Raw genomic sequence first — 25410 nt, 5'->3', positions numbered from 1 at the left:
GGTACTGGTGATTGAACTCGGGTCCTTGTCCCTGCAAGGCAGGCCACTGAACCGCTGAGCTAAATGGCTGGCCCCTATCAACACTTTCTTGATTCAAGAGAAAACCTTTTTATGCCCCTACTGGAGGAAAGGAAGAATGAAATGAATCCTAGAGTAACTGTTTTGATCATTATTAATTAATTCATATTACTTAAGTTTCACTAATCTAATAACCTTTCCTGAGAAAGACCAAATTTACCTTGGTGTTACACACGGACTTTGTCCTTTTTATTAGTATGCGTTTGTGAGGCATAATTACCGTCATCTTGGAGAACTCTTAGGCACACATGTTGCATCTTGATCATGTTTATTTCCTCTCCCCTTCTCCGCCCTCCCATCTCCTACCACAATCACATCCCCCGCCCCCTTTTTTTTTGGTCCTGGGGATCGAACTTGGGTCCTTGTGCTTGCAAGGCAGGCAGTGGAACCACCGAGCTAAATCCCCAGCCCTATGCCCTCTTTCCATCTCCACAAAGTCTACCTTCCTGTTTCCTATCATGTATTTTTTATTTTGTTCTTTAAATTATTTATACTTCGGACTTCTCATATAAGAGAAATCATGTGATATTTAACCTTCTGGATCTGATTTATTTCACTTAGCACTATGGTCTCAAGGTGCATCTATTTTCCTACAAATACATGGCCTTTTACTTTAAAAAAGTAATAATAGTCAAGGCAGAATTATTTCTGAGAAGCAAATTTTATTCATAGGGTAAAACATGAAGCAAGTTGTAGGAGGCCTTGTCTGCCTTTCCCCATTATCTGCTGTCATTCTTCTGGCTAGCTGTTGTCCTGGCTCTAAATTTATGTGTTGCCCTTTATGTGCCAAATTCTCAGTATAAACCGTGGTGCATGCAAATGCAATTAAATGCATAGAGATGTATAAATCTGTCCAAACCTGCGTGCAGGCACACACATTCACAACACTGCTTGCGGGTATATACATATATTTACATACTTGCTTTGTTTCTCCTACAAATTCACAGGCATTCAGAACACATGACAAAGTTAAACACAGAAAGATAAATATTCAAACATAATTATTAAAATCTATTCATGAATATGCATGCCTATCTACCCAACTGACCAAGTCTTCAAGTGACCTTAGCATCAAAATAAAAGTAGCAAAGTCTGGGGAAACTGAGTTGTATTTGAGAACTCTTTGATACATTGTTACCACCCAGTTAACCCATAGGCCTCTCAGACAGATACCCAGAGATGGCATCTCCAGCGCACCTGTGCCTGTGATTATCTCCCACTATATTTTGTCCAGTTAAATAACATTCAAACATGACAGTTGGTGGGGACACATCTCAGAACACACAGCCTCAATTCTGATCACCAACCTCTGAGTATCAGTCCTACCATGCCACAAGAAAAAATAGTGAGAGCAATTCTGTGGGATGCCTCTCATCCACTCAGTGTGTGCTCACGCGTATGCCTGAATACATGGTACTAAACATCCAGTTCAAGGCCAATCCTCTACTACCCTGGCTATGTCCAACTGGCACAGCTTTCAGATGTGCAAAGGAACGTGCACTTTGGACTAACAAGGAAAGCAGAACTGACTTCTCCCATGCCGTGGTCTGACGTCGACAAGGATGTTAGCACATGAACATTATAGGGCCTTTGGGGAGAATCTGACATTTCCAGCGGCTCTCCAACCTTGTTGAATCCATCACCCCCTCAGATGTAAAAGTGTTAAAATATTTAATAGACATATTCAGACACCGAAATTTCACATCCCTTCACCCAAAGTCCCTACTACATGTACAACAGAGTCTGTACACATTTGGGTCCTCTGGTCTTTTAGAAATACGTGTTCGTGTGTACGTGAACAGTTCCGGGTTTGATCTGAGCACATTGTCTCGCGTGTAAACCAGAGCTCCAAAGAAAGGAGGGTAGACATATTGGTTTGTTTTCTGGGAAACAAAATTAAGACAGATTCTACACAGAGGTGCCTGTGGCAACGCTCTTCGTCCACCCCAAGTGAGCCACGGAACTGTCACCCAGAGACGCCGGTCCCTTTAAGAGCACTGGGTTTGGGGGCTTCTCTCTCTTCCGTGGGCTCCAGCGGCTGGCTGCCGCAGCTAAAAAGCAAACTTGCCTGTCTCAGGGGGGCTGAGGGAGACGGGGTTGATTGGAGAATACTGCCTTGGGTGGGCGCTGAGAGAGCGCCGGAGTGCCGTGCGGACTCCTCTCCCCTTTCCCTTTCCTTAACCCTTGCGGGAATCGAGGAGCGGAAGCTGCAGAGCCGAAGAGCCGGCGCGGACTGCCCTGGGCTTCCGAAACTTTGCGCTGAGCCCGAGCTCTACTCTGCAGAGCCCAGCCTTGTGGCTGGCCTGGAAAGGGACGGGGAAGGGTGCCGAGGGAGCAATCCCCCAGCGCCCGGGTCCCTGGGCCCGACGCTGGAAAGGCAGGGGGCGCGGCCGCAGGGGGAGCTGTCCCTTCAGCACCACGGACCTGCAGCCTTCGCGCTCGGAAGGCGGAGGCCGGGCAACAGGCGAGGAGCTGTCTTTTCAGCACCCAGACCTCTGTCCTCCAAAGAAACCACCCGGCCCCCGCCCAGTACTCTGCCTTTTCTCCAGTTTGAGCGGGGGTGTCGGGAGCAGGCGGAGAGCTTTCCTGAGAGGCTGGGGAAGCAGTGAACACTCTTCTCAGAGGCTCGCCTCCCAGCAGTGCTATTTTTTGCCATCCGCCCTCACCCCCAGCACACGCGCTCGCGCGCGCACACACACGCGCGCACACACACGCGCACACACCAGACCTCTCTGGATTTCTTTGCCTTGAGTCTCCTGGGGCTGTGAGAAGCCAGAAGCATCTCAAAACGAGCCGGCAGCTCCAGGCTCCTAAGCCATGCTCTGCACGAACCGTCCTCTTTACCAAGCTCCCCAGGAATGAAAGGAACCCGGAGACCCTCTGAAAGCAGCCGTGATGTGGACCAGCCCCCTGGAGCCTGCACCCTCCCGAGGGCCGTAGACAACCCAAGGTACTGGAGAGAGCTCAAGACAGGAAATCCCAGCTTTCCTAAAGTCCCCGTGGATGCCGAAGAGAGCAGACCAGAATTTTGGGAAGAGCCTGTCTTAGGTCACCCAGCTGCAGAGTGATTCCCCACCACCACCCCCGGCACTGCGTCTCCCCCTCTCATCCCCGGCCGTCCAGAGTACCATGAAGAATTATGAGGATGTGTGACAGAGGAATCCAGATGTTGATCACCACTGTGGGAGCCTTCGCAGCTTTTAGTTTGATGACCATTGCAGTGGGCACGGACTACTGGCTATATTCCAGAGGTGTGTGCAGGACTAAATCTACAAGTGATAATGAAACCAGCAGGAAGAATGAAGAAGTAATGACCCATTCGGGGCTGTGGAGGACCTGCTGCCTGGAAGGTATTTACAAATTCCTCTCCACGGCTCTGAGTAATCCAGCTTCTGATATGTGGGTGGGTGGGTGTTCAGGGAGATGGGGGGAGTGATGGGGAAGGAGAAATAGTTCACATTGTTGCTGGGAACGTGCAGGGGTCCAGGCTGTTCGCAGCAAGACCAACGCTGTGTAGGACGAGAGGGTTGGCTGGGTTTTGTTTGTTTTTTGGTGTCAGCTTCATGTGATGAGAGTGTGTGACACTCTAAAGCTGCTTCTGCAGTTGGGAAATCTTACGATTGCAAATCCTTCGGCATATTGTGAACTGCCTGGGTAGCTCTGTCTAGAAAAGAGGTCTTTAAATGTGCTTAAATTGCCTTGCAGTGTGTGTGTGTGTGTGTGTGTGTGTGTGTGTGTGTGTGTGTGTGTGTAGGAAGACAGGATGAGAGGGAGGGCAGAGAGAACCTGATCTGACCTGTCACATTCTGAGTTATTTCATTATTTCTCAACGCAGTCTTATCAGTTTTGCCTGAGTTTGGTCTAACTAGATATTATCATGAACTTCCTCTGTCAGTCAGTACCAGGGTAACATGAATTTCCACACCCATCCTCCTTATACAACACATTTAAAGAACACTTCCTTATTCATACATATTTCATTATTTGGGGTCAAAACAAAACTGAAGTCTTGCTATTTGGCATGTACCTGCCTTCATTCCTAACTCATCCTCAAACCCAACAAATATATTTTCAATGCATTTACGTAAGGCCGATGATCCAAGAAGTACAGCTCACCACTTCTAATTCTAAACATTAAAGGATTTGTTCTAAATTATAATAAAGAGATGGACCAATTTTAGAATGCAAAGCCCTTGGATAGCCTATCTCACTATTAAGCTTGCTTTCCACACATCAAGAGTCACTCTCAACACCACTGGGCAGTGCCTGGATGTCATAGGGAGTGAACAGAATGATACAGAAGAAAATCAAAGCTCTGTGGAACCTGTGTGCCTGAGGGAAGTCACTGGATTACAGGAGCAATTGGGAGTTTTCTTGGGTTTCTGAGGAATCTGTGAAGCTTGCACAGTGATAGGCAAGAAAATATGGGTTTCCTGTGTGTGCCTGTCTCCTGCTTACCATTGGCTCTCAGCACCTGCATTCCCAGTGACTGGCATTTGTTAGGGCTTCTTGAGAACTTGCATTTGTGTTAATGACTTAGGAAATCATGCTATGACATCACTTGCTGTATAATATTGCATCATTCCCTGATCTTCCCATGCCCTGTGGCTCTGAACAACTGCTCTCCTGGCTGTAGCACTACTGCCACCGTTACTGCTTCCAGTACAGATTCTCAACTGGTGGGAAGCCGGGGTAGGAAAGGGGTATTTCAAATGCAACAAGGATCGTGTGACGTCAAAAGGCCTGACTAATGCTGTGAACTATCTGTGTAACCTCGAGTAAAACATTTACCCTCTCCAACTCTCACTTTCCTGATCTGGAAAACGATTACTTTGAAAGTAACATCTTGAATTAACACTATCAAAGGCTTATACCACACCTTGGATACTAACAGAAATTCTGAAGTAATTGCTGCCTAAACACTGACAAAAATATATTTGTGATCCCCTACAGTTTGATCTGCTAAAGTCAGTTACCTTAGGGACATTCCATAATTCTGTTTTCCTACATTGACAATAAGGAATCAAGTTATTCTTTGCAATACTATGATCTGATGGGTGTTTTGATGCTTACATAGTTCTAGAGATGATATAAGGAAAACTCCAAGGCCCCTCTCTGCTGAAAAAGGCACATAGGTATATTACATTTTAGTCATTTACAATTCTTCTGCCTCATGAAACTAAACCTGGAAATGCACAATTAAACACCAATTTTGGCCTCCACCATTATATATACTCTATGAGAAAATAAATCTATCACATCAGAAGTGGGGCCCAAAATTCAGGAACCCTTGCTCAGAATTTCCCAGTTCATGGTTTCTTCTTTTTTCCAACATCACACCCCACACGTACAGTTTGTACCAGGAAACCTCAGCCAGGTGTTCTGTGGCCCAAGTGGGAGAGGTGAGGAATGGAAAACAAGGACCAGATGCACTGAAGATGTGTTCTTGGGCAGGTTAGTTCTTTTGAGAAAACTGGGTGCTGTCTTCATGTCATTCAGCCCAGCCATTGTAGAAGTACGAAAATACAGTAAGAAGTATAAATTACCTTGATGAGGTATAACACATTTTTAGCTCTGCATACACCCATATCAATAATACCTGAATGGGCCTGGCTAAAATCAGAAGCCAAGATTTTCCTTAATATGCTGAATGCACCAAGTGTTCAAGGAATTTCCAGGGGGCTTTGATTTCTGCTTGGTGGGACACATGCAGTAGGCAGCATCCAGCCTAGACTCTTTCACCCTAGACTCTTGTATCCATCTCCCATCCGGTACCTCGTGCCCATCCCAGAGCCCTAAGATCTTGCTTTTCTGGTCCTCTGAGTATCAAAGGCTAATTTGAGGGGGGGTGGCTCAATTTTCTTACACATGTAATTAGAAGAATCAATTCTTTCATACTCTTTGATGAATCACAAGACAACGTAGCTCTTTGGTCCAGAAGAAGAAAATGCTCAGGAGGGATGTGACAGCTGTCTACAAATATCTGAAAAGCTGTCATCTGGAAGAGAGATTTCAAATGCTCTGTGTGGCCTCAAGGAGGTAGAAATAAGAGCTTGACGAAAACGGGTCTTGTCTAAATATAAATTAACTATCCAGTGTGGAAGGGGAAGCTCGGGGAAGCAGTGCATCCCCCAACATCAAAGATATTCAAGTACTGTAAGAAAACGATGTCAGTTTTCCTAAGCCTGGCTTGTCATCACCATCTCATGAAGACTCTTTTAAAAAATGCAACAAATAGTCCGGCCACGGCTAGAGTCTATGTTTCCATGGGTCTGTGGTAGATCACTCCAAACTGAATTTTCTGAAAGTCCTCCAAGCAATTATGATGTTGAAGCTGGAGTCTGTGGAGTATTTACAGTGGGCCTGGGGATGGCTGTGTGTGTCAGGAGGGCCCTCCTTCACACAGAGAAGAACTCCAGTTTTCATTTTTGTAACCTAACAAAATGTCATTTATATTTACCTCCCTGTTAGGCGCTGCCATTGCTCTAGAATTTTAGAAACCTTTTACCTTTCAAGGGCTTACTGATGTGGCCATGATTATGACCCTCATCTTACAGATGAGGAACCTGAAGCTCGGGGAAGTTGCAGAATTAGCCCAAGGTTACACATCTCGATCTGGCGGGGAATACTTAACCCAGGCCACCCTGTTTCCTCGAGGATTTGCTAGAGGACATTAACACATGTTCGGGTGGTGCGGAGTCTGCTGCTGCCGGTGCAAAGGTCACTTCATGAGACACTCAGACACACGGTTTCCCATGCAGAATGCCCAGGTCTCACAGCACTCCACTTTGCTGGGTAGCAACGTCAGGGGGCAAGGGTGCGGGAGGCATCAGACCAGCAGACTTGGAGGACACACTTTGAATGGAGAAGCAATCAACCTGTGTGGAGACACCCACATTGAGAAACCAAATGCCTGACTCATCATCTGGAAGCCTGCAAAGCATTCACAAAGTAGCTTGCAACCTGCTGCCTGTTTTCAATGGCAGAGGGTGAATTTGAATGAGAGCACGTTCAGTATGCCACTGCCTCGTTCAGAAACCCTTGAGGGCCTGGATAGCAATCAAAGCAATGGATTTCACAAGTAGAAGGACCCCTGGAATAGGAGTAAGGAATTCTAGTGTTAATTTCATTTCTGCCACTAACACTTACAGGTGTTGTACATGTTGTTTTCTTCCTTTGGGCCTCAGTTTACCTAACTCTAAGATAGGAACTCTGGATTGGATTAGGGAGCATTCTAATGAGTTGGAGGTGGTGGCACGTACTGCTAACCACCAGCACTCCAGGAAGCTGGGGCAGAAGGATCAAAATTTTGAGATAGGAGGCCTGGGCAATTTAGTGACCTAGTGAGATCCTGTCTCAAAAATTTTTAAAAAGATTTTTTTTTTTAAAGGCTGGGAATGTACCTCAGTGTGATAGCCCTGGGTTCAATCCTCAGCAATAGACAAATAAATAGTAACAAGTCCAAATGTTCATGTGGTCTGGAAGGTGAACCAGGCACTTCACGGTCTGCATACTGCAGCTCTGGAGAGTGTGGGTGTGTGTCTGGGGGGGTGGGCAGCCTTGCCTTGTGAAGACAGATGGGAACTGAAATTTGGTCTCCTTGTGGGAGAAGTGGGAAGTGGCAGAGACTACCACAAGCTGGAGATCTCAGGCACCATCTGAAGAACAACTCTCTTGTCCGGGGTTGATGTTTCCCCCTCAAGAGTTGTGTATGAAATGTGGCCCAATATTCCAACTAAAGAAAAGCTAGAGGAAAAGTCTAAATTTCAAAATGTTTCAACTGATTCAAATTCAACTTTTGAAAAAAATAGTGTCGGATGAACCCTATTTATATTGTAGCTGAATTGGGCTTGCGGATGGCCAGTTTTGAGCCCTGAAAATGACCAGGACTGTCTTTTAAATCCAAATTTCTGATTTTCATACTTGATACCTGAATTACTCTTTATAAGTCAATAATCACTTTTTCAATTCATTTTTTTTAATGGTTCCTAGGAAAAGAAAGCCCACTTAGGATTTTAGGACAGAGAATTTAAAATCATGGAAAAGAGGTTCAGCGCACTGCTGTCTCTCCCTCAGATGGGCCTGAGTGACACCAAACATCTAGCTGAAAAACTGAGAAATCTTAGCCAGTCATTAGAAATTCCCCCATATTTCCAAATCTCCAGATGGTTGACTTTTTAAGCCAGATGGGGTTCCAGCTTTATTTATGTGCTCAGAAGCCTTCCGGGAAGCTGCAAAGATGTCTCTGAGGATAAGGGTGAGAGAAAGGCATGACATGCATTGAGGTTTTCCTGTGCGCCCAGGCCGGTGCTGGGAGTTTTGAAATGTCAGCTTGCACTTTTCATGTCTCTCACCTCCCTCATAGGTAGACTCTATACAGATACGGGCTCTTCTTGTCTAATGGAAACCTGTTCTGTACCTGTAGAGCTTGTGAACCATCTACTTCTGCCCCTCCAGTTCTAGATTCAATGGTGCATCTTCAGCTCCTCTCTCCCTGACTTCCTCCCTGTTGCTCTCCCTGTACTCTTCCTCTTTCCTGGCAAAGCCCAAGAAACAAATGGAAAAGAGAAGTGGGCTGGAGTCTTGAGATGGAGTGAGTGACTGTGGGTGGAGTTAGGACTGGGAGGTGGTAGAGGTCAGCACAAATAAGCTGACATGCAACCAGAAGGTGCCTGTAGAGTCGTACTGTTTGATAAAATATTGGGATACTTCCATATGTGTCGGTAAACAACATCTTCCTTAAGTCCCCCTCCAACTCTCCACTACTACCACAGTCACCCCAGCCCTTCCTGGAACCTTCTAGAGCTCCCTAAGACTCATCAAAGAAAGGCCCAAGACATGGCTTTGCAGGTGCCCTCATGACATAGCTCCCGCCCTGGGAAACTGTCCACTCTGGACTGATCTTGTCCCCTTCTGATGGTTTAATATGTGAATCTTATGCCCAGTTGTCATCTTTGATAGAAGGACCTAAGCACCTTCCTTTTACCTCAGCCCAATTCTGTACTTTTTGACTGTCCACTCACAACACTCTTTGCAGAAAGTAGATACCTTGAAAATGTATTTGTTGGTTTCATCACTTGAATTTATATCTTCTGGATTTAAATAGGGACCAGTGAGTGGCCTGCATTTTAAATGTTGTTACCATTGTGGGTTATTTGTATGGGTAACCAGTGCAGTGAGAACTCAGGCAAAATACTGAAATGACGACACACTCCTCAGAAAAAGGACAAAAATGTTCAGCATCATCGGCCATTAGAGAAACGCAAATTAAAACAACACTGAGATTCTTACTCCAGCTTCTTATGCCAGTGGCTACTATCAAGAAATTAAGGGCCGGGGATTTAGCTCAGCGGTTTGGTGGCCTGCCTTGCAAGTGCAAGAACCCGAGTTCAATCCCTGGTACCAAAAAAAAAAGAAAAAGAAAAAAGAAAAGAAATCAAATAATAACAAATGCTGGTGTGGCAGTGGAGAAAATGGAAACCTCTATATTTTTGGTGGGCATGTAAATTAGGACAACCTTTATAGAAATAAGTATGGGGGTGGCTTAAAAAATTGAAGCTAGAGATTCCACTTGACCCAGGTGTTTGCTTTCTACATACCTTCCGCAAAGGGTTAATTACATCCTTCATATAACAGTGATGCATGCACATCCAGGGTTATAGCAACTCACAATGGCTAAGCCTTGGGAGAGGCCTAGAAGTCCATCAACAGATGAATGGATTAAAAAGTGTGGTATTTATACATGATGAAGTCCACTCTGCCATGAAGAAGGAGAAAGCTGAGTCATTTGTAGGAAAATGAGTGCACCTTATAGCAATCATGTTATATGAGACAAATCAGACAGACCCACAAGCTTAAATATGGCATGGTTTCTCTTCTACGAGAAGCCTAAAGTAGAGATGAATGAAAGAGCAAAATAAAAGATAGAGAACAGGAAGTGAGGAGGTAGAGGAGGAAGGAGATCAAGAGATGGAGGGAGTTGGGGGAGAGGGAAAGGAAAGGAGAAGTGAAAATCAATAAGATAACTTAGTAAAGACCCAATTCGATGGGTGTAGGCATTGCACACTGCAGATGTGTACTAATAAAAATTAAAAATTTAAGAAAGGAAATCAAGCAAATGATAACACTTTATTTCAATGTTCTCATAGAGCAAGCAGCACACAGCAAGCTCACCTCAGGAGTCATCTGACTCTTTTGAGGAGTCTACCTTTGTTGGACTTCACTTTCTTAAAATAAATTCCGGCCCATTTGTTATGTGTCTACTTGCATAAAACTGGGGAAATGCACATAAATTTTTTGTTCACTAGAGGTGCACACGATTTCTGTTCATTAGAAAGGATAGTCCCAAATGGTGGGATTTATTGCCACGCTCTAGGACATTAATCAGTTTTATATCCAACCTAACAACCTTATTTCAAAAATTTTCATCAAAAAAATTTATAACATCCTGCTTTGAACCAGCTTTGTCATTCTGCTGGACCCCTTATTGCTGAATTGAATAAAATAACATGAGCTCACTATGAATTTTAGGGGAACTGTATTTTTAACAATTTGAAAAATCTACCCTGACCATGGAAATCCCCTCAATTAAAGCACTGTTTCTGAGGTTAAAGAGAAGCCTAAAAGTTCCCAAGGTTGTTTGCTTTGCTCATAGCCCCACAATCATGCCAGGCCACACTATTCCAGTGTAGGAGCAAACGTGCCTTTCATGATTTATTAGAGACCACAGAGAATATTGAATAATAGCAGGAGTCTGAGGGTCAGACAGATCTGGGATCTTATCTCACTCCTGCCATTTGGGAACTGTGGGACCTGGGAAGCCGCTTAACCTCTGAGAACTGGCTCTCTTGCCTGGCAAATTGGGAAACAAAAGTAACAAATACCTCAGTGGGTTCTGTTTTAGTTCTATTGGTTCCTTCATATCTCTAAATAATATGTTGACCACTAGTTCTTGGCTTACTCCTTTTAAGCAATACCTATTTGGTAAGACGAATGATAGGGTAGCTTCTTTTACTGGCACTTCCCTTTCTTCCAATGCTTTTGACTCCTCAATGAGTTATGTCCCACTCCAGGAACCATTCATAAGGAGTGAGATGTCTGGAGAAAGAGGCAGGCATTTCCTTCGTGGTTGAATACTTGCTTAGGCAGTCTGACTATACCTCTGCTCACATGCCAACCTCAGCAAAGAAGTTGGAGGAAATGGAAGGGATCTGGGATGGGTGGCAATGAGGCAGCCTCTTTGGAATGATGAGGTTCTGAATTGGATGGGTGTGGTAGCAGGTAGGTTGAGTTGAGCCATGGTTTCAATGTTCCACCCAAGAAAGCTGCCTGTTATCCAAGAGGGTCCAGCAAGGTCTGTCTGAAGTCTGTGAAAATCCCTTCCAGCTCAAGATTTCCTAGTCTTGGAATTGAGCAAGAGCGGAAAATCACCCCACTTTACTCACCAGACAAGCACCTTGGTCCAGAACTGGGTTTATCCAAGGGAAAGAGGGTCTATAAAACAATGTTTGCAGGGTACATTAGAGGCCAAGCACAGTCCCAGCATGACATGGTGGTGTTATCAATCACAGGAGCCAAAGTAGGCTGGAAAATCCACCCCAGAGCCAGACATTCCAATCAGAAAAGGCAGGGCCAGAGGACAGCACTGTAGAGTGCCTCAGTAACCAAGGCAAGTGCCACCCTAAGGGAATCGAGTGTAGACCCCTGCTCTGCAGAGAGTTCCTGCCATTAGTGTGAGCTACAGAGGACATCACAACAAATAAGAAGGTTTGAGACCTCTCCCAGTGAAGTGAGGGACATGTGAGTTTCTCTTCCTGCTCTGGGCATGGGGCTCTGAGAGAAATGAGATCATTACCACTGGAAAGCAGAAGGGCTCTCCCAGAAAGGACAGTATGGAAACAGAGGAAAGGGAGAAGGCGAATCCAGGATCTGACTCCCTCTTGGAGTTGTGCTGAGGCATTCTGCAGTGTGGCATAAATGGTTGGCAGTGTCTGGAAGCTCCCCAGCCTGGCAGACATATCTGCAGGGCAAGAGGCTCTCCTGTGCCCCTCATCTGGGGTTGGCATGAGGTGGCTGGCCATGTCCAAGGTACATCTCCTTCTCCCCTCATGCAGCTCTCCCAGGGCCAAAACCATCTTTGCAGAGCATCAGAGAGACACAGATCAGTGTGTTCCTAGGCCCAGCGCTCTCTCTCTCTCTCTCTCTCTCTCTCTCTCTCTCTCTCTCTCTCTCTCTCTCTCTCTCTCTCTCTGGCTACAGGGGACCATAAATGCACAGGTGGGCTGAGATTGAGAGCAGTCAAGTCCTAACATCATCTACCCACCTTTTAGCCCATGTGTTGGAGGAAATACTACCTTGTTGCAACCACAAAATTCAATCTAACACTTTTCCCCGGATCGCCAGCCCAGCACCAGAGCCTGGAATGTGTAGTAGGTGCTCAATAAATATGCGTGGAGCATGTTCTTGGAGGGCAATTCAATTGCCTTGAGCCTCTCCTAGCACAGGCATGCTAATCCCTAACTGTTGCTGCTCTGATCTTCGGTGCTTACAAACCACCCTTTAAATAATATATCCCGTAATCCCAGCCATGATTACTTATAATTCAGCAACCTGGCCTTTGAGGAAGTCTGGCTTTCCGGTCTTGAGAACCTCTGTGTTATTCATCCTCTGTCATTTTCCCATTTTGTCCTTGAAGATTATCGGTGTAGCTTAAACTGGAGTAGTTTAACAAACTTGTCTTAAAGTCCTCTCAACACCCTGCCTGCAAACTTGGGAAAAGGAGAAAGAAAATACATGTTGTATGGACATATTGTGTATAAACCCAGCAGACACTGTTTTTGTCCCTTGAGCCCAAGAGTTTATATATATTTCACTACCTGCATGTTTAGGAAGAGAGATTTCCACTACTTGTGTTCTATAGCATATGCTTTTTGAAATCATGCTGCTGCCCTCAAATACAGTAAAACCTGCCCACTAAGTTCAAGTGATTCAAACCATCGCTGAGGTATCTTCCCTCAACTCGTCCGTCACAGAATTCTGCTGTCACCTGTGGAAATTGCTTTTGACATAGAGCAGTTAATATAGATGCATATTTACAACAAATCAGTTTGACCTCTTGGAAATTGCAGGGCAGCAGAACCAATTAGCTGTTCATCAGCTGCAAAATGCCTTAAAATAGGTATTACCGAGTAAGTTCTGGTGTTTTCAAACTATTACTTTTTCACCAAAAACGAACCTGGAATATGATCCTAATGCTCCTGGTGTTCAGAGAAAAATCAAAGCATCAAATCAAGAGGCAATGATGTTAGTCTGCGTCAAAGGGTCTGCCAAGCAGCAGAATGATTGCTCTTTTCTTTTTCACTCTCTGATGGGTGACAGCTGAGCTCCTGAGCAGTGGGAGACAGCAGGGGTTGGGATCCAAGAGCTAACAAGGTCAGAACCAAGGAAATCTGGTCACGGCCACCTCCTCTCCAGGGATGATTTCCAGCTGGAGTCCTCAGGGCTCAGCTGCAGGACGCTCGTCGGCTTGGGAAATGGAGAATCAGCGAGCATAACGCTATGGACTTGTTCCAAGTAAAACTGGTGTGGGGAAGGTGTGCTGGGACGCTGTGGGGATGAAACTGTCAACAGCGCGGCAAGGTAGGCTCCCCTGAGAACGTGATATTGAACTTAAAATGTAGAGACGAGGAGCCCAGGCGAGAGGCTAGCCAGGGGGAGGAAGGGCACTCCAGGTGGAGGGAACAGCAGCTGTGCTGGACTGGTGGGGGCGTGCGCTCGGCTGGAGAGGTGGAACAGGGGGAGGAAATCAGACCAGTTGTGGCAATTCCAGGTCCCCTTGCGGGGAGTTGAAAGGGCTTTGACTTTAACTCTGAACCAACTGGACAAGTTTGGAGAATTCTCAGCCCAGGAATGATTGTTTCCGAGTTTGCCCTCTCTAAGTCTTCTTCGATGCGTCACTTGCTGCCATTTTTCCTGCGACCTCCCTTGCTTCTCTCAGACAAGAACTTCAGCTCTACTCTTTAAAACTTTTGGCCACTCTTGTCTAGCACATGTGAACCCCTGGGTTCGACCCCCAGCACCTGTGAGCCCCCCTCCCCTCAAAAAAATCTCTCATCCTACCCTGCTCTATCCCTGCTCCCCGACTAGAAATAGTGGAACAGCAGCTCTGCCTTGTCTCTCTTTGAAACTCTAAAAGCAGAGCACGGTCTATCATTATTTCATTGTTTCATTTCTCACTAGGAAAAATTTTTTTAATGACATCAATGTGGAAACATCTAGTGTTCACGGAATCTTGCAAACATCTTAGAATCACCACCCTGATGGGCAGCCCCTTTCCAACTCACAGATTCCCTTCTCCACCCTAAGCCAGCATCTTCTCCTCTGCTCAGTCGTCTTCCCCCACTTGGCCTGGAGATCTGTTAAGACATGCCAAGGGGGTGGCTTGCCCTCCAGCCCTCATTCCCCGCAGTGAGCGCTCACCGAGCACTGTGCCAGTTTTTGTGGCTCTAGCAGAGGATAAGGTAGCAAGCCCCTTGTCTCTGGTAGGCTCACAGCTGTGTGGGGACTGGGCCGCCAAGGAGGGAGGGCCCAGGTGACCGTACAGGGAGCTCCTGCAGCCTGGAGTAGGAGGCCCTGCATTAGTCAGGCCTGAGCTTGTCATAGAATGGTTCTCTTAGGGGTTGGGAGCCTCAAAGTGCCTGGCCTTCATCAGCTCTCAAAACAGATCTGCCGAATATACACAAAGGCCTCTAGAGAGTACACAGAAGACTGGCCTCACCTAGTGGTGGTGCCCGAGTGCAAGGGAATTAAGAGCTCCTGGCTACTGATCCTTAAGCAGATGGGAAAGAGAAAAGGAAATAGCTCACCCGCGGAAACCCATAAAGACGTACAGCACGGTCACACATTTTCTCTCTCTTCTTGTTGAAGTTTTTGAACTCCAAAAAACTCCTGGATATTTGATTATTATGCTCTCCTGAGTAGCTCTTTTTTCTATTGTACTTTCATAAAACATTTTTTTAAATGTAAAAGTAACACAAAAACACATTCTCAGTATAAAACAAAGTCAACAAAGCAAGGTTTCTCCTGTATCCTTGCTACAATCGCAGCCTCTCTCCCTCACAAGGACTTCTATTAGCTAATCAATACCATTTCCCCGTTTCTGACAGTATGTTTTTTCAATCTTCATAATTGACTCAAAAGCTTTTTAGAATTTATCTTACGACTTTTTAAGATGCTCATTCATACTATTTTAAAAATCAAAGCACACAGAAGGGCCTTTAAAGACAACCACCCACCTTGAGGGTATCCAGTCCTCCCACCTCTTGCCCTCTTCCCCAGACCAAGCTTTATTTTAACTATTTCTAGTTCCATTTTTCTGGGTTACACCCAGATCTCTAAATAATATGTTCATCCCACTAGTTCTTCATTTATAATCTATTGACTTCCTGCTATGATAGGTGAGGGTTTCACTAACTCACTCCACGCTCTCTATTGATCAGCTTTCTAATTTTTAAAAGTAACATGAATCTTCATTTCTTTTTCCAGCCACCTTGGGTAGAGTGTCTGGACTCTCACATTATAGGATGAGGATGTCCAGCTCCACCTGTCCATGCCCCACAGCTATATTTGTGTAGTTTTCATGGTCAAGCTTCACCCCATTTACATTCTGTTCTGTATTTACATCAATTTTCCCACGTTTGTCTATAGTTTGATCCTGAAGTTTGAAAACCAACGCACAGTGTTATGATTGTATAGATAGCGTTTAACACAAACTGGAGTTGTTTGTTGGGACTATACTTTTCTTATTGTGGCTTTAATGTCACAATCTGAGTCATTCAGAGAAAAGCATGCAAATGGAGTCTCCTACTGCTTAACTGGTTGCTCAAACTCATGTCACACATATGTTTGCATCACAGTTGGGCATCTGCGTATAATTTTCATTTTTCCTGAAGTTTCTAATTGATTCAAGTGTTTTTAAACAGATCATTGCAGAGCAAAATTAGACTTTTTAAATGCATGCCCTCTATTGGAGAAAGGACTTTTCTGGGTAAATTATCCCTCTCCCCTTTTTCCTATTTCTTTAATCTAGTAGTTAGGAATTTAATCTCATCCAGGCATGGTGGCACATGTCTGTAATCCTTCCACTCCTGGAGGCTGGGGTAAGAGTTCAAGTCCAGCCTTGGAAACTTAGCAACTTAGCAACATCTTGTCTCAAAAATACAAATAATAAGACTAGGGGTGAAGCTTATTCTATCCCCAGAGGAGAAGGGGGGAGGGGGAAGGAGAGAAGGAATTGGGCAGAGGAAAGGGAAGAGGCAGAGGGAGAAGTGGGAGGAGGGAGAGACAGAAGGAGGTGGGGAAGTGGGGAAGGAGGAGAGGAGGACATTAACCTATATCATCAGATTGCTTGAGCTCGAATCCCAGATCAACCTGACAAAAGGATGTGTGATCTTGAGCACACTGCTTAACCTCCGAGTCTCAATTTTCTCCTGTACAAAATGGGGATTCTCGCTGCACCTAACCACAGGTTTGCTATAGGTATTCACCATTTTACAACACTTAGAACAGCACCTGGCCTGTGTGAGAACTAAATTAGTGTTGGTTAAATCATTTTCCTGGGATAAATAAAATAGACAGAGTCTGATCTCTGTGTTGTTCTGCCAACAGCAGAGAATTAGCTGGGCCATGGTAGGTTTTGGTCTGTTAGTCCCCAAGAGTCTTCACAAGCCTCACGGAAGACTGGGGCATAGCCAATGGCACAGTTGATAGAGACTCTACCAAGGAGCTAGACTCATGGGCTTTGGTGAAAAGTCGAGACTGATTCTTCTCATGCTGGGTGAGAAGGGTAGTCGAAACTTTAGGGAATCCCGATTCTAGAATATTCCCTAGATGCACCACTCTGTGGATCCAGTAGCACTTAATAAATAGCAGCAAGTGCACTCGAGCACTAATATGAATCATCTTACTGAGACCTATGGGCTATTACACCCATTTTACTGATGAGAAAATGGAACTCAGAGAAGTGACTGTCCCAAATGCCCACAGGTAGCAAGTGATAAGAATAGGATTCAAACTTGGTCAAATCAGAAAACCGGCATCCTTAATCCTGTCGTTATAGTTCAGCATTCTGAATATATGGACTGCTAACATGTGGCGAGGGTTCCAAGATACCTTCAAGAGATCTCCAGGATCGAGTGATTTCAGAGTAAAAATAAGATATGGTTTGGCTTTTCTCCCATGTTGACACTTGCACCAGTCTCGCAAATGTTCCTGTGGGCAAAACTCCTGGAAGCAGAAGGTGAAGCAAGACACTGCCTTGATAGCTACCGAGTGCATCACACAGTGACAAAGGATGCTAGCTCCCCTTCAAAGTGTCCCTGGTGGAGCAGTAAGAAGTATTAATTCTATTATATCACAAGCCTTGAGTACTAATTCCTGGTATCCTGTGCAACAAAGTGGCAAGTCCACAAAGAACACCAGGCCTGCGGGTGGTCTGGGGCCATGGCCCCTTTGAGACTCAGTTGCCAGCAGAGCTAGCTGCTCTTTTCCATGAGATACCATATTTACTTGAAAGAATGATTGACAGGCAACTTTATGGTTATTCGAGCTAGGTATTTGGCAGACATTTTCTCCAAAATGAGCTAAGTAAGCCTGTCACTTCAAAGAAAGCAACTAGAAGTGTTTGTTGCCAAGGATAAAAATTCAAGGCTTCAAGTGAAAATTACAATTTTTGGAAAACTTGTATTGGCCCCATGAGTCAATATGCTGTTCTTTTTTTTTTTAATGTGTGATGAAATGTACCAAATTTAGAAGACTTGAATAACTCAGTGAGTGAATCAACATTTCCCAAATGACCGATACATAATGTTCCAAAATTATGCCTGAGTAAAAATCCATGGAAGGTGCACATAACAATGGATCTTTATATGTTAGAGTATGAAATGTTAATCAACACACTTTCAAATTCTACATTGCACCTGGCTTTTAAGAATCTATCACTTGTTGAGTTTTGGTGTAGTATCAAAGAAGAAGTTCTACACTTATTTTCAAAAGCTGTTCAAATACTCCTCTCTTTGTCGACCACGTATTTCTGTGAGAGCAGATTTTCTTCCTAGCCTTCAACCCAAACAGTATTTAGCAGCAGATCAAATGCAGAAAATATGAGAACGTGTCTTCTACTGAGCTAGACATTAAAAAGATTTGCAAAAAAAGGTAAAAACAAACACAACTGTTCTCATTTTTTTATTCTGAAAAATCTATTGTTTTTCAGATAAATATGTTATTTTGTTAACATGCAATTGGATTTATCATTATTTTTAAATGAATCTAGAAGAGAATTAAAAGTTTTCAAGATAATTTCTGAAACTGGAAATGTCAAGCAGATATAATCTACAAAAACAATAGTTTGATAACTTGTGCAAGTGTAAAGCAGTGTGAAGGAGTCCTAGGCTCAAATATTTGAGAACCTCTACCAAGCTGTATTTTAATTCAATTGACAAATGCTAAATGAGGGAGTAGAGCACCTGAAGGAGGCATTCCCATTCTGTTGTCAGATTTTCTTCCAGTTCTGCTGTTTCTTCTCCACTGGGAGATGAAACACAGTCCCTTGGTGGGCTCTGGTGTTTGTTTTTGAGTTCTTTTTAGTTGCAGCTAAGTGAAGATATTCTTCCACCATCACTGGGATGTAAGAAGCAACATGAGATTTCAGCAGGCCCTGGAAGAGATGCCTTTGATTAAAATGCAACCCTGCTGGTGTAAAGTTTGATGGGGCCTGGAGGATTCAGGGCATCAGGAATACGGACAAAGCTAAGCCACAACACTGCACAGAGTTGGGATCTCTGGTGATATTCCTCACCAGCAAGATGCAACTGAGGGCAGGAAAAGAGAGCTGTGATTCTTCAGTGTCTGGTGGGTGGGGTTTTACATGGATGAACTGCTTACTTCCTAACCTATAAAGAGACTGTGTATAAAGATGAAGAGTTTAGGGACTGGGTGAAATCACTGAAAAAATGTTCCTCTTAGCCAAGCCCCATGCTAGACTCTGGGAAACAAAGAGAAGCAGAAAGGAGGGTAGGGGGATGATGCCACAGTGCCTGCTTCTGTTTGTTGTTTGGTCGATCCCACATACATTCTTCTTTCTTCTGATAGTAGTGTTTGGATTTAGGGCCGTTTACCAGGTCACCTTATCCTTAAACCCCGCAGCTTGGATGGAACTGATCCTAGCTTGTCTCTCAAAATGAATGCATGACTAGGAAGGAGCCTTAAGATTATTATAAGGCATCCAGAAGTTATACTAAGCCAGGGGTTCCAACAGGGACATTTGGCAATGTCTGGAGACATATTTGGTCTTCACAATCTGAAGGGGAATGCTACTGAACCTCGAAGGTGAGACCAGAGGTGCTACTAAACATCCTATAATGCACAGGAGGGCACTATACACACCCCAGCAGAGACCTGTCAAACCCTAAATATCAAGTGTCATGGTTGAGAACCTTCACTGAAAGGTAATGAGAACCTATTGAAGGGTTTTTCAGTAGAGGAGCAATGTGATCTGAATTGTTTTAAATCTAGAATGAAGAGCCACGTAGAAACAGATTTTAGAAGTATAAGACTAGAGCAGAGAGAAAAGCCAGGTGGTTACTGCAATAACCCTAGCGAGAGAAGCTGCTAGAAATTTGAAGGGGGCGTGGTCTGCAAATACTCATTTGCAAAGGGTCAGCGGTAAAAGGCAGAGCCTTCAGGGAGACTGAAATCCTCCCATAAGGATATGAAAACATAAAAGTCCAAAGATAGAGCCCATGAGAACATCCGTGTATAACAAATAAAATAGTAATAGAGCCGGGGATTTAGCTCAGTGGTTCCACTGCCCACCTCACAAGCGCAAGGACCCAAGTTCAATCCCCGTACCAAAAATTAAATAAATAAATAAATAGTAATGATCATATCTAACATTTGAGAATTTATGTTGCCAGCTAAGGATCATACTTGACCATTTTAATGGCCTATTTTCCCCATTTTATAGATAAGAAAACTTAGGCACAGAGAGGTGAAATAAACTGTCACATACATAGCTGTTATCTGAGACAGAATTTGAGCTCAAATAATATGGCTCCATGGCCTTTCTCTACAACCAGCGACTCCCCAGCCTGAGCTGGGAAAAGGAAAGTCATAAAGCTCACAAGAGCTGAAGGATGAACGAGAGTTAGAGCAATGGAGGAATGAGTGTCCTAGGGAGAGGTGACAGCACGTACCAGAGTCTGGAGGTCAAAGGGAGGACAGCCTAAGACAGAGACTCAAATGTTCGGTAATGGCTAGGGCTGAGTGAGGGGTAAATTCATGGGTGATGTGAGTGTAGAAAATGGTGGATACTGGAGAAGCTGACAGAACTATGAGGAGCAGAGCCTTGGAATGTACCTCTAGACTTTGTTCTGGGGGCAACAGGAACCCTTTGGAAGATTTAAAGTGGGAGTTGTATAAACCTGGCATAATCAGGTTTTCCTTGTTGAGGCTCATTTCTGTTGGACAGTGGAGAACAGACGTGGGAAGAGAAGAGAAAGATCTGAAGGCTGGTCAAGTGATCTCAATGCAATAATCCAGTAACAAGGATGGATTCGCATGGTAAGGAGGAGACAGGAGTGGTACAGATGCTGACCACTACTCTGGGAGATACTAAAAAGCCAGAATCCACAGAATTTCTGGATTGTTGTACATGAAGAATAAGGATGAATGCCGTCCAAGAACTCCCACTTTTCTGCCTTTAATCTTCACATGGATGTTACATTTTAGTGAAGCAAAGTTAGTGAAAGAGAGTTGGTGAGTTAAGTTTTGAACATCCTGAATTCCCAGGCAACATTCAAGTGAAGTTGCTGACAGGCCACTAGACCCACTGCTGTAGATCCCACAAGGGATGTCTTTTCTAATTACTTCCACATAGACAGCCATACTTTTTAATCAGAAAAAAAAAACACTCAAACATGTACATTTCAACCTCTGCTAATTGTCCCGGAGACTACCAGATGAAAGGCCATTAGATGAGATTCTGAGTGACAGATTAACTGATGGTAAAAGTCTAAATGCAACATCAGAAGGTCACTGTAGTCTAATTGGGCACAAATAGGGCTTACTGGGTCCTGGAAAGCAAGTTGTGGGTAACCATCACTTTAGCCCCACCTTCTATTTCTGGTTTATCATCTGCTTTTCAGTGAACATTGAGGGACCCTTTCATAAATGGTGACCTTTTGAAATTTGAAATGATGGTTTCTAGCTAATTTCCATTCTAGCCCTGGGCTGCTGCGTGAAGGTCATGGGCTTGAAGCTCTTGACTTGTCACTAGCCCTGCGCACGCGACCATAATTTGGATAAGGGTAGTGTTGTTTTCACCCTTAAAATGCTCATCATTCAGATGAAGTATCATCACTCATAATTCAGTGACCAGGCACTGTTTGAGGATGAAAACCATAATAGGCTTATGTTAATAATAAGACCAGATCCAATCTGTTCTGGAGAATTTGGGAGCATTTTGTACAAGGTGATTACAATGTAATAATTTGTTGTATTACCTAGAATGCATTGCATTGCAAGTGAGAAAAAAAGAAATTCTAATTGAGTTAGGAGGGAGAAAGAGAGACAGAGAGAGAGAGAGAGAGAGAGAGAGGTCTTAATGGCTCACATGCCTGAGTACTAGGGATAGGGTTTGATGCAGAGGTCAAATTCACAAGTACACTATTTCTCTCTCAATTGTCTCCTTTGTTTTCCTCTGTCTTTAAAGCAGAGATGGGAGACTAAGAGATGACTAACAGAGTACTCAGGGATACACGCTTCTATGCTTGAATCTAGTATGAGTTTCTTTCCCAACAAGCAATTTATTGGCTTTGATTAGGTCACATGACTTTGACTGAACCAATCACTGCAGACAAGGGCTCTCAAAGGGCTGATTGGCAGAGGCCTGAGTCACATGATCTAACCTCAGCTCAGAAGAGCCAGTAGCTCTCTGTGATGGTTGTGCTAATAAACAGCAACTATTACCAGTTACTTTGTGTCAATAGTGTAAAGCAGAATGTATTTAAGAATTTGCTCCTCATAAAGATGTTTTGAGATAGGTACTATTTTTATTGCCTTTTTAACCATGAGGTAAAACAAAATACAGTGATATCAAGTAAATTTCCCAAAGTGAGGCAGCTGATGAATGACAGAACTAAGAGATGGAGGTAAAATAACCTTTGCAAAGACCCATGGGTGGTAAACAATGAAGCTACCATGCAAATTCAGGCAACTCCTCATCCAGAGTGTGGCTTCTTAGCCACTGCCGTATGGTACTGCCTTGCAGTCGGACAGGGTTGCCAGGCGTGTAGACTAGCTCAGTATCCCAGCGTTATGGAGGGCTTCCAGGCATGACTTCATCTTCCCTCACAACTTCATGGTGGGACAGGCCCTAACAGCATACCCTCCTTCCAAAGAAGAAAGTGAGGTGCAGGTCCGTCGACTGATAGACTCGAGGTTGTACATCAAGGCTGAACCTGAGACTGGAATCTTATGCCGGCCCTCTGTGATCCCGGAGTAATAGAAGCTGAGTTTAGTAAGTGTTTAGGAAACGCCCACACAGGCCCGGAAATTCACTGTGCGCTCACTGCAGGTTTATCCCGAAGCAGTTTCCTTCCTCCCAGGGCTTATTTTAGGCAGAGATGAAAATCGCAGAAACTTGGACAGAAAACTGCTCTCAGAGATTTAAAACTATAAAGTATGCTGTTGATGACTCGATATATCTGTATTAAATTTATATTTCATTAAAATTACACATACATATACATAGAATATGCAAATAAGAAAGAATAGATATATTTCTGAACTTGCTGCTGTGCTTTTTATTTCTATTGCTAAGATCCTAGCATACTGTTATTGGAATTAGTACAGTTTCACAAAGGCTTTTACTACTAGAAGGGCCTCAAAAATGTGATTGTTCCAGAAAATTTTTTGATAATTCTCTGAGATTGCCAGAAAAAGACGGGGATAATAAATATTTAATTAATGCACTTGTTGGGGGCACACTCAATATCTCTAAAACAGTAAATTTTTCACCCTTAAACATAATGTCTTTTATTTGTTAGTGTTTTATTCTATGTCTTTTAGAGAAATTTTAACATTTTTCCCATTCGATTCCGTACATTTGTTGGGAACATTATTTCTAGGTAGTTTTTATCTTTTTGGCAACTCATCTTAATGGGCAGCACTTTCCAGGTATTTTCTAAGTGGTGAGTATTATTGGTGTATGGCAATGTTATTATTGATCTATAATTATCTATTTGTAACCTGCTTGAGTGTCTTACCAGTGCCAGTTGCATTGTAATTAATTTAATTTGGGTTTCCAATCGCATGATCATGTCATCAATAAATAATAGACAGAAGCTTTCCCTTCCTGCTCTTTTTTCTTTGAGTGATGCTGAGAAAATAGTGTTATAATGACAGTGACCGAAGTCCAACTTACCATGTTCCTAACTGCAACAGGTGCCTTACAAACAGCACATTTCAACTTTTCAAAGTTTGTTCACAGGTCTTGGTTGGTTGAGTGATGATTGATTTTTTTTTTCTATCAATTTCATTTTAAATGGTCATTTGTGTCAAAGTCATAGCTATCATTTAAACTTTTCAAATGGATTTTGGTACATTCTGAGAATTGTTTTCTAAGTTTCAATTTGATCCATCAAAATACAGGGTCACAGCTCTGGTAAACTTTTTTGTAGTGCTTAAGAAAGATCAATTGTTTAATAAATTTCTTATGAATATAGAAAGGAAAAAAATTAATGTTATCTATTTTCTAATCTTGTACTATTATCTAGTCTTTTAAATCACTCTAAAAGTGAAAATTTTAGAAGTATATTTTCTAATCCTTAAATTTTTAATTCAAATTATATTTCACTGAAGTTTAGATGCTTATTAGACATATTCTGAATTATGTATATGCAACACAGTTTTAGAACATTCCTCATAACCATTTGTTGTACTATTTACACAATGCAGAAAGGCATCAATGAAAATTTAGATGCATATACAGAAAAAAAAACAATTAGGAAATAAGTCATAACAAATCAATGATCCCTAATGTAAATAAAACTGAAGCTTATGGCCAAATTTCTGTCTTAAAAGGTATAAAAGCAGTCAATATAGTCACATTTTGTTCTATTTTTACATTAAGTAGTATTACATTTATAAGAAAGCTAATCTCATTTATTTAGCAAATTAGCTTTGGAAAAATAATCTGTTCTATTGTTTTCTGAATTAAAAATTGCATAGCTTGGGGCTGGGGATTTAGTTCAGCGGTTCAGTGGCGTGCCTTGCAAGCCCAAGGACCTGAGTTCGATCCCCAGTACCCCCACAAAAAAATTGCATAGCAAAATCCTTTTTTATAGATATTTGTTGAACATAATGGATAACACACCAATAGAATATTATGATTGATTGTTTTTGAGGCAATAAGCCAAACTGACCTCAAACTCATGATCCTCCTGCCTCAGCCTCCTGAGTCCTGGGATAATAGGCATGCACCACCATGCCATCCTCCAGATCTGAGTATATATTACAAAATGTGTACAAGATTTAAATATTAGCTAACTCCTGAGGTGATTCCTGTCTCTTCTAAAGCAAATATTCCTCCAGGGTTTACTGAGAAGCAAATTTTGCTGCTGGTTTAGGTAGGTTTTTCTCAGCATGCTCTCATAGCTGCTGTTAATATCTAGCTAACTTAGACTTCATCAAGCGTGAAGAGTTCCATTTTTGGATATCTATAGAAATTTTAAGGGCCCTTCCTTTGGCTTATTGATAGGAGAAGTTGTGTTAATATTTTTCCTATTAGAAAATTACCTTGTCATCAAGCCTCTGGAAACATTTTTAATTTCGCCAATATATAACTTAGAATTTTCTATATTTGGCAATGAACTTTCCCTATAGCTAATCTTTTGTATATGGTTCTTTTATTTGTTTGTTTGTTTGGGGTTTGTTTTGTTTTTTGTTTTTTTGCATTTTGGTTTCTTTATTTTTTTAGTTTTGAAATCAGAGTTTTAGTCTACTTCATCAAATAATTTTCTACTCTCTGAAACAAATTGAATAGCCTGTACATTTTTACATAGAACCCTTTGTATGTAGGCCGCTCTGAAAGTAGTTCTTTTACAACTGCTTTCATGTCTTATTTGTCAATATCAGGCTTTTTTCTGGAGTCATTTTCATTTCCTAGAAAATCATTCACTGCATTGAAATATGTAAATGTTTTAGTATAGAGTTGAACAGTGTGATTGTTTAGCATTTATTTTCTTCCAACTCTGTCTTTTTTTCTTCTCTGTTTTC

The 25410-nt window shown here is 43.0% G+C and overlaps 1 protein-coding gene across 1 annotated transcript in view; it reads left to right on the top strand.

Moving 5' to 3' along the window:
- Positions 1 to 2528: 2528 nt before the first annotated feature.
- Cacng3 (calcium voltage-gated channel auxiliary subunit gamma 3) overlaps positions 2529 to 25410 on the top strand; it is a 77485-nt gene continuing 54603 nt past the window's right edge. Inside the window, exon 1 of the mRNA XM_010623467.3 lies at positions 2529 to 3428. Coding sequence (XP_010621769.1) covers positions 3218 to 3428 — 211 coding nt within the window. The 5' untranslated portion in view covers positions 2529 to 3217. The remainder of the gene's footprint in view (positions 3429 to 25410) is intronic.

This window comes from Fukomys damarensis, unplaced genomic scaffold (assembly GCF_012274545.1).
Source record: "Fukomys damarensis isolate Sample0158 unplaced genomic scaffold, DMR_v1.0_HiC HiC_scaffold_34, whole genome shotgun sequence".
Classification (NCBI taxonomy): Eukaryota; Metazoa; Chordata; class Mammalia; order Rodentia; family Bathyergidae; genus Fukomys; species Fukomys damarensis.
The sequence above is the reverse complement of the archived record's forward strand: the minus strand, read 5'-3'. Positions and strand labels throughout refer to the sequence as shown.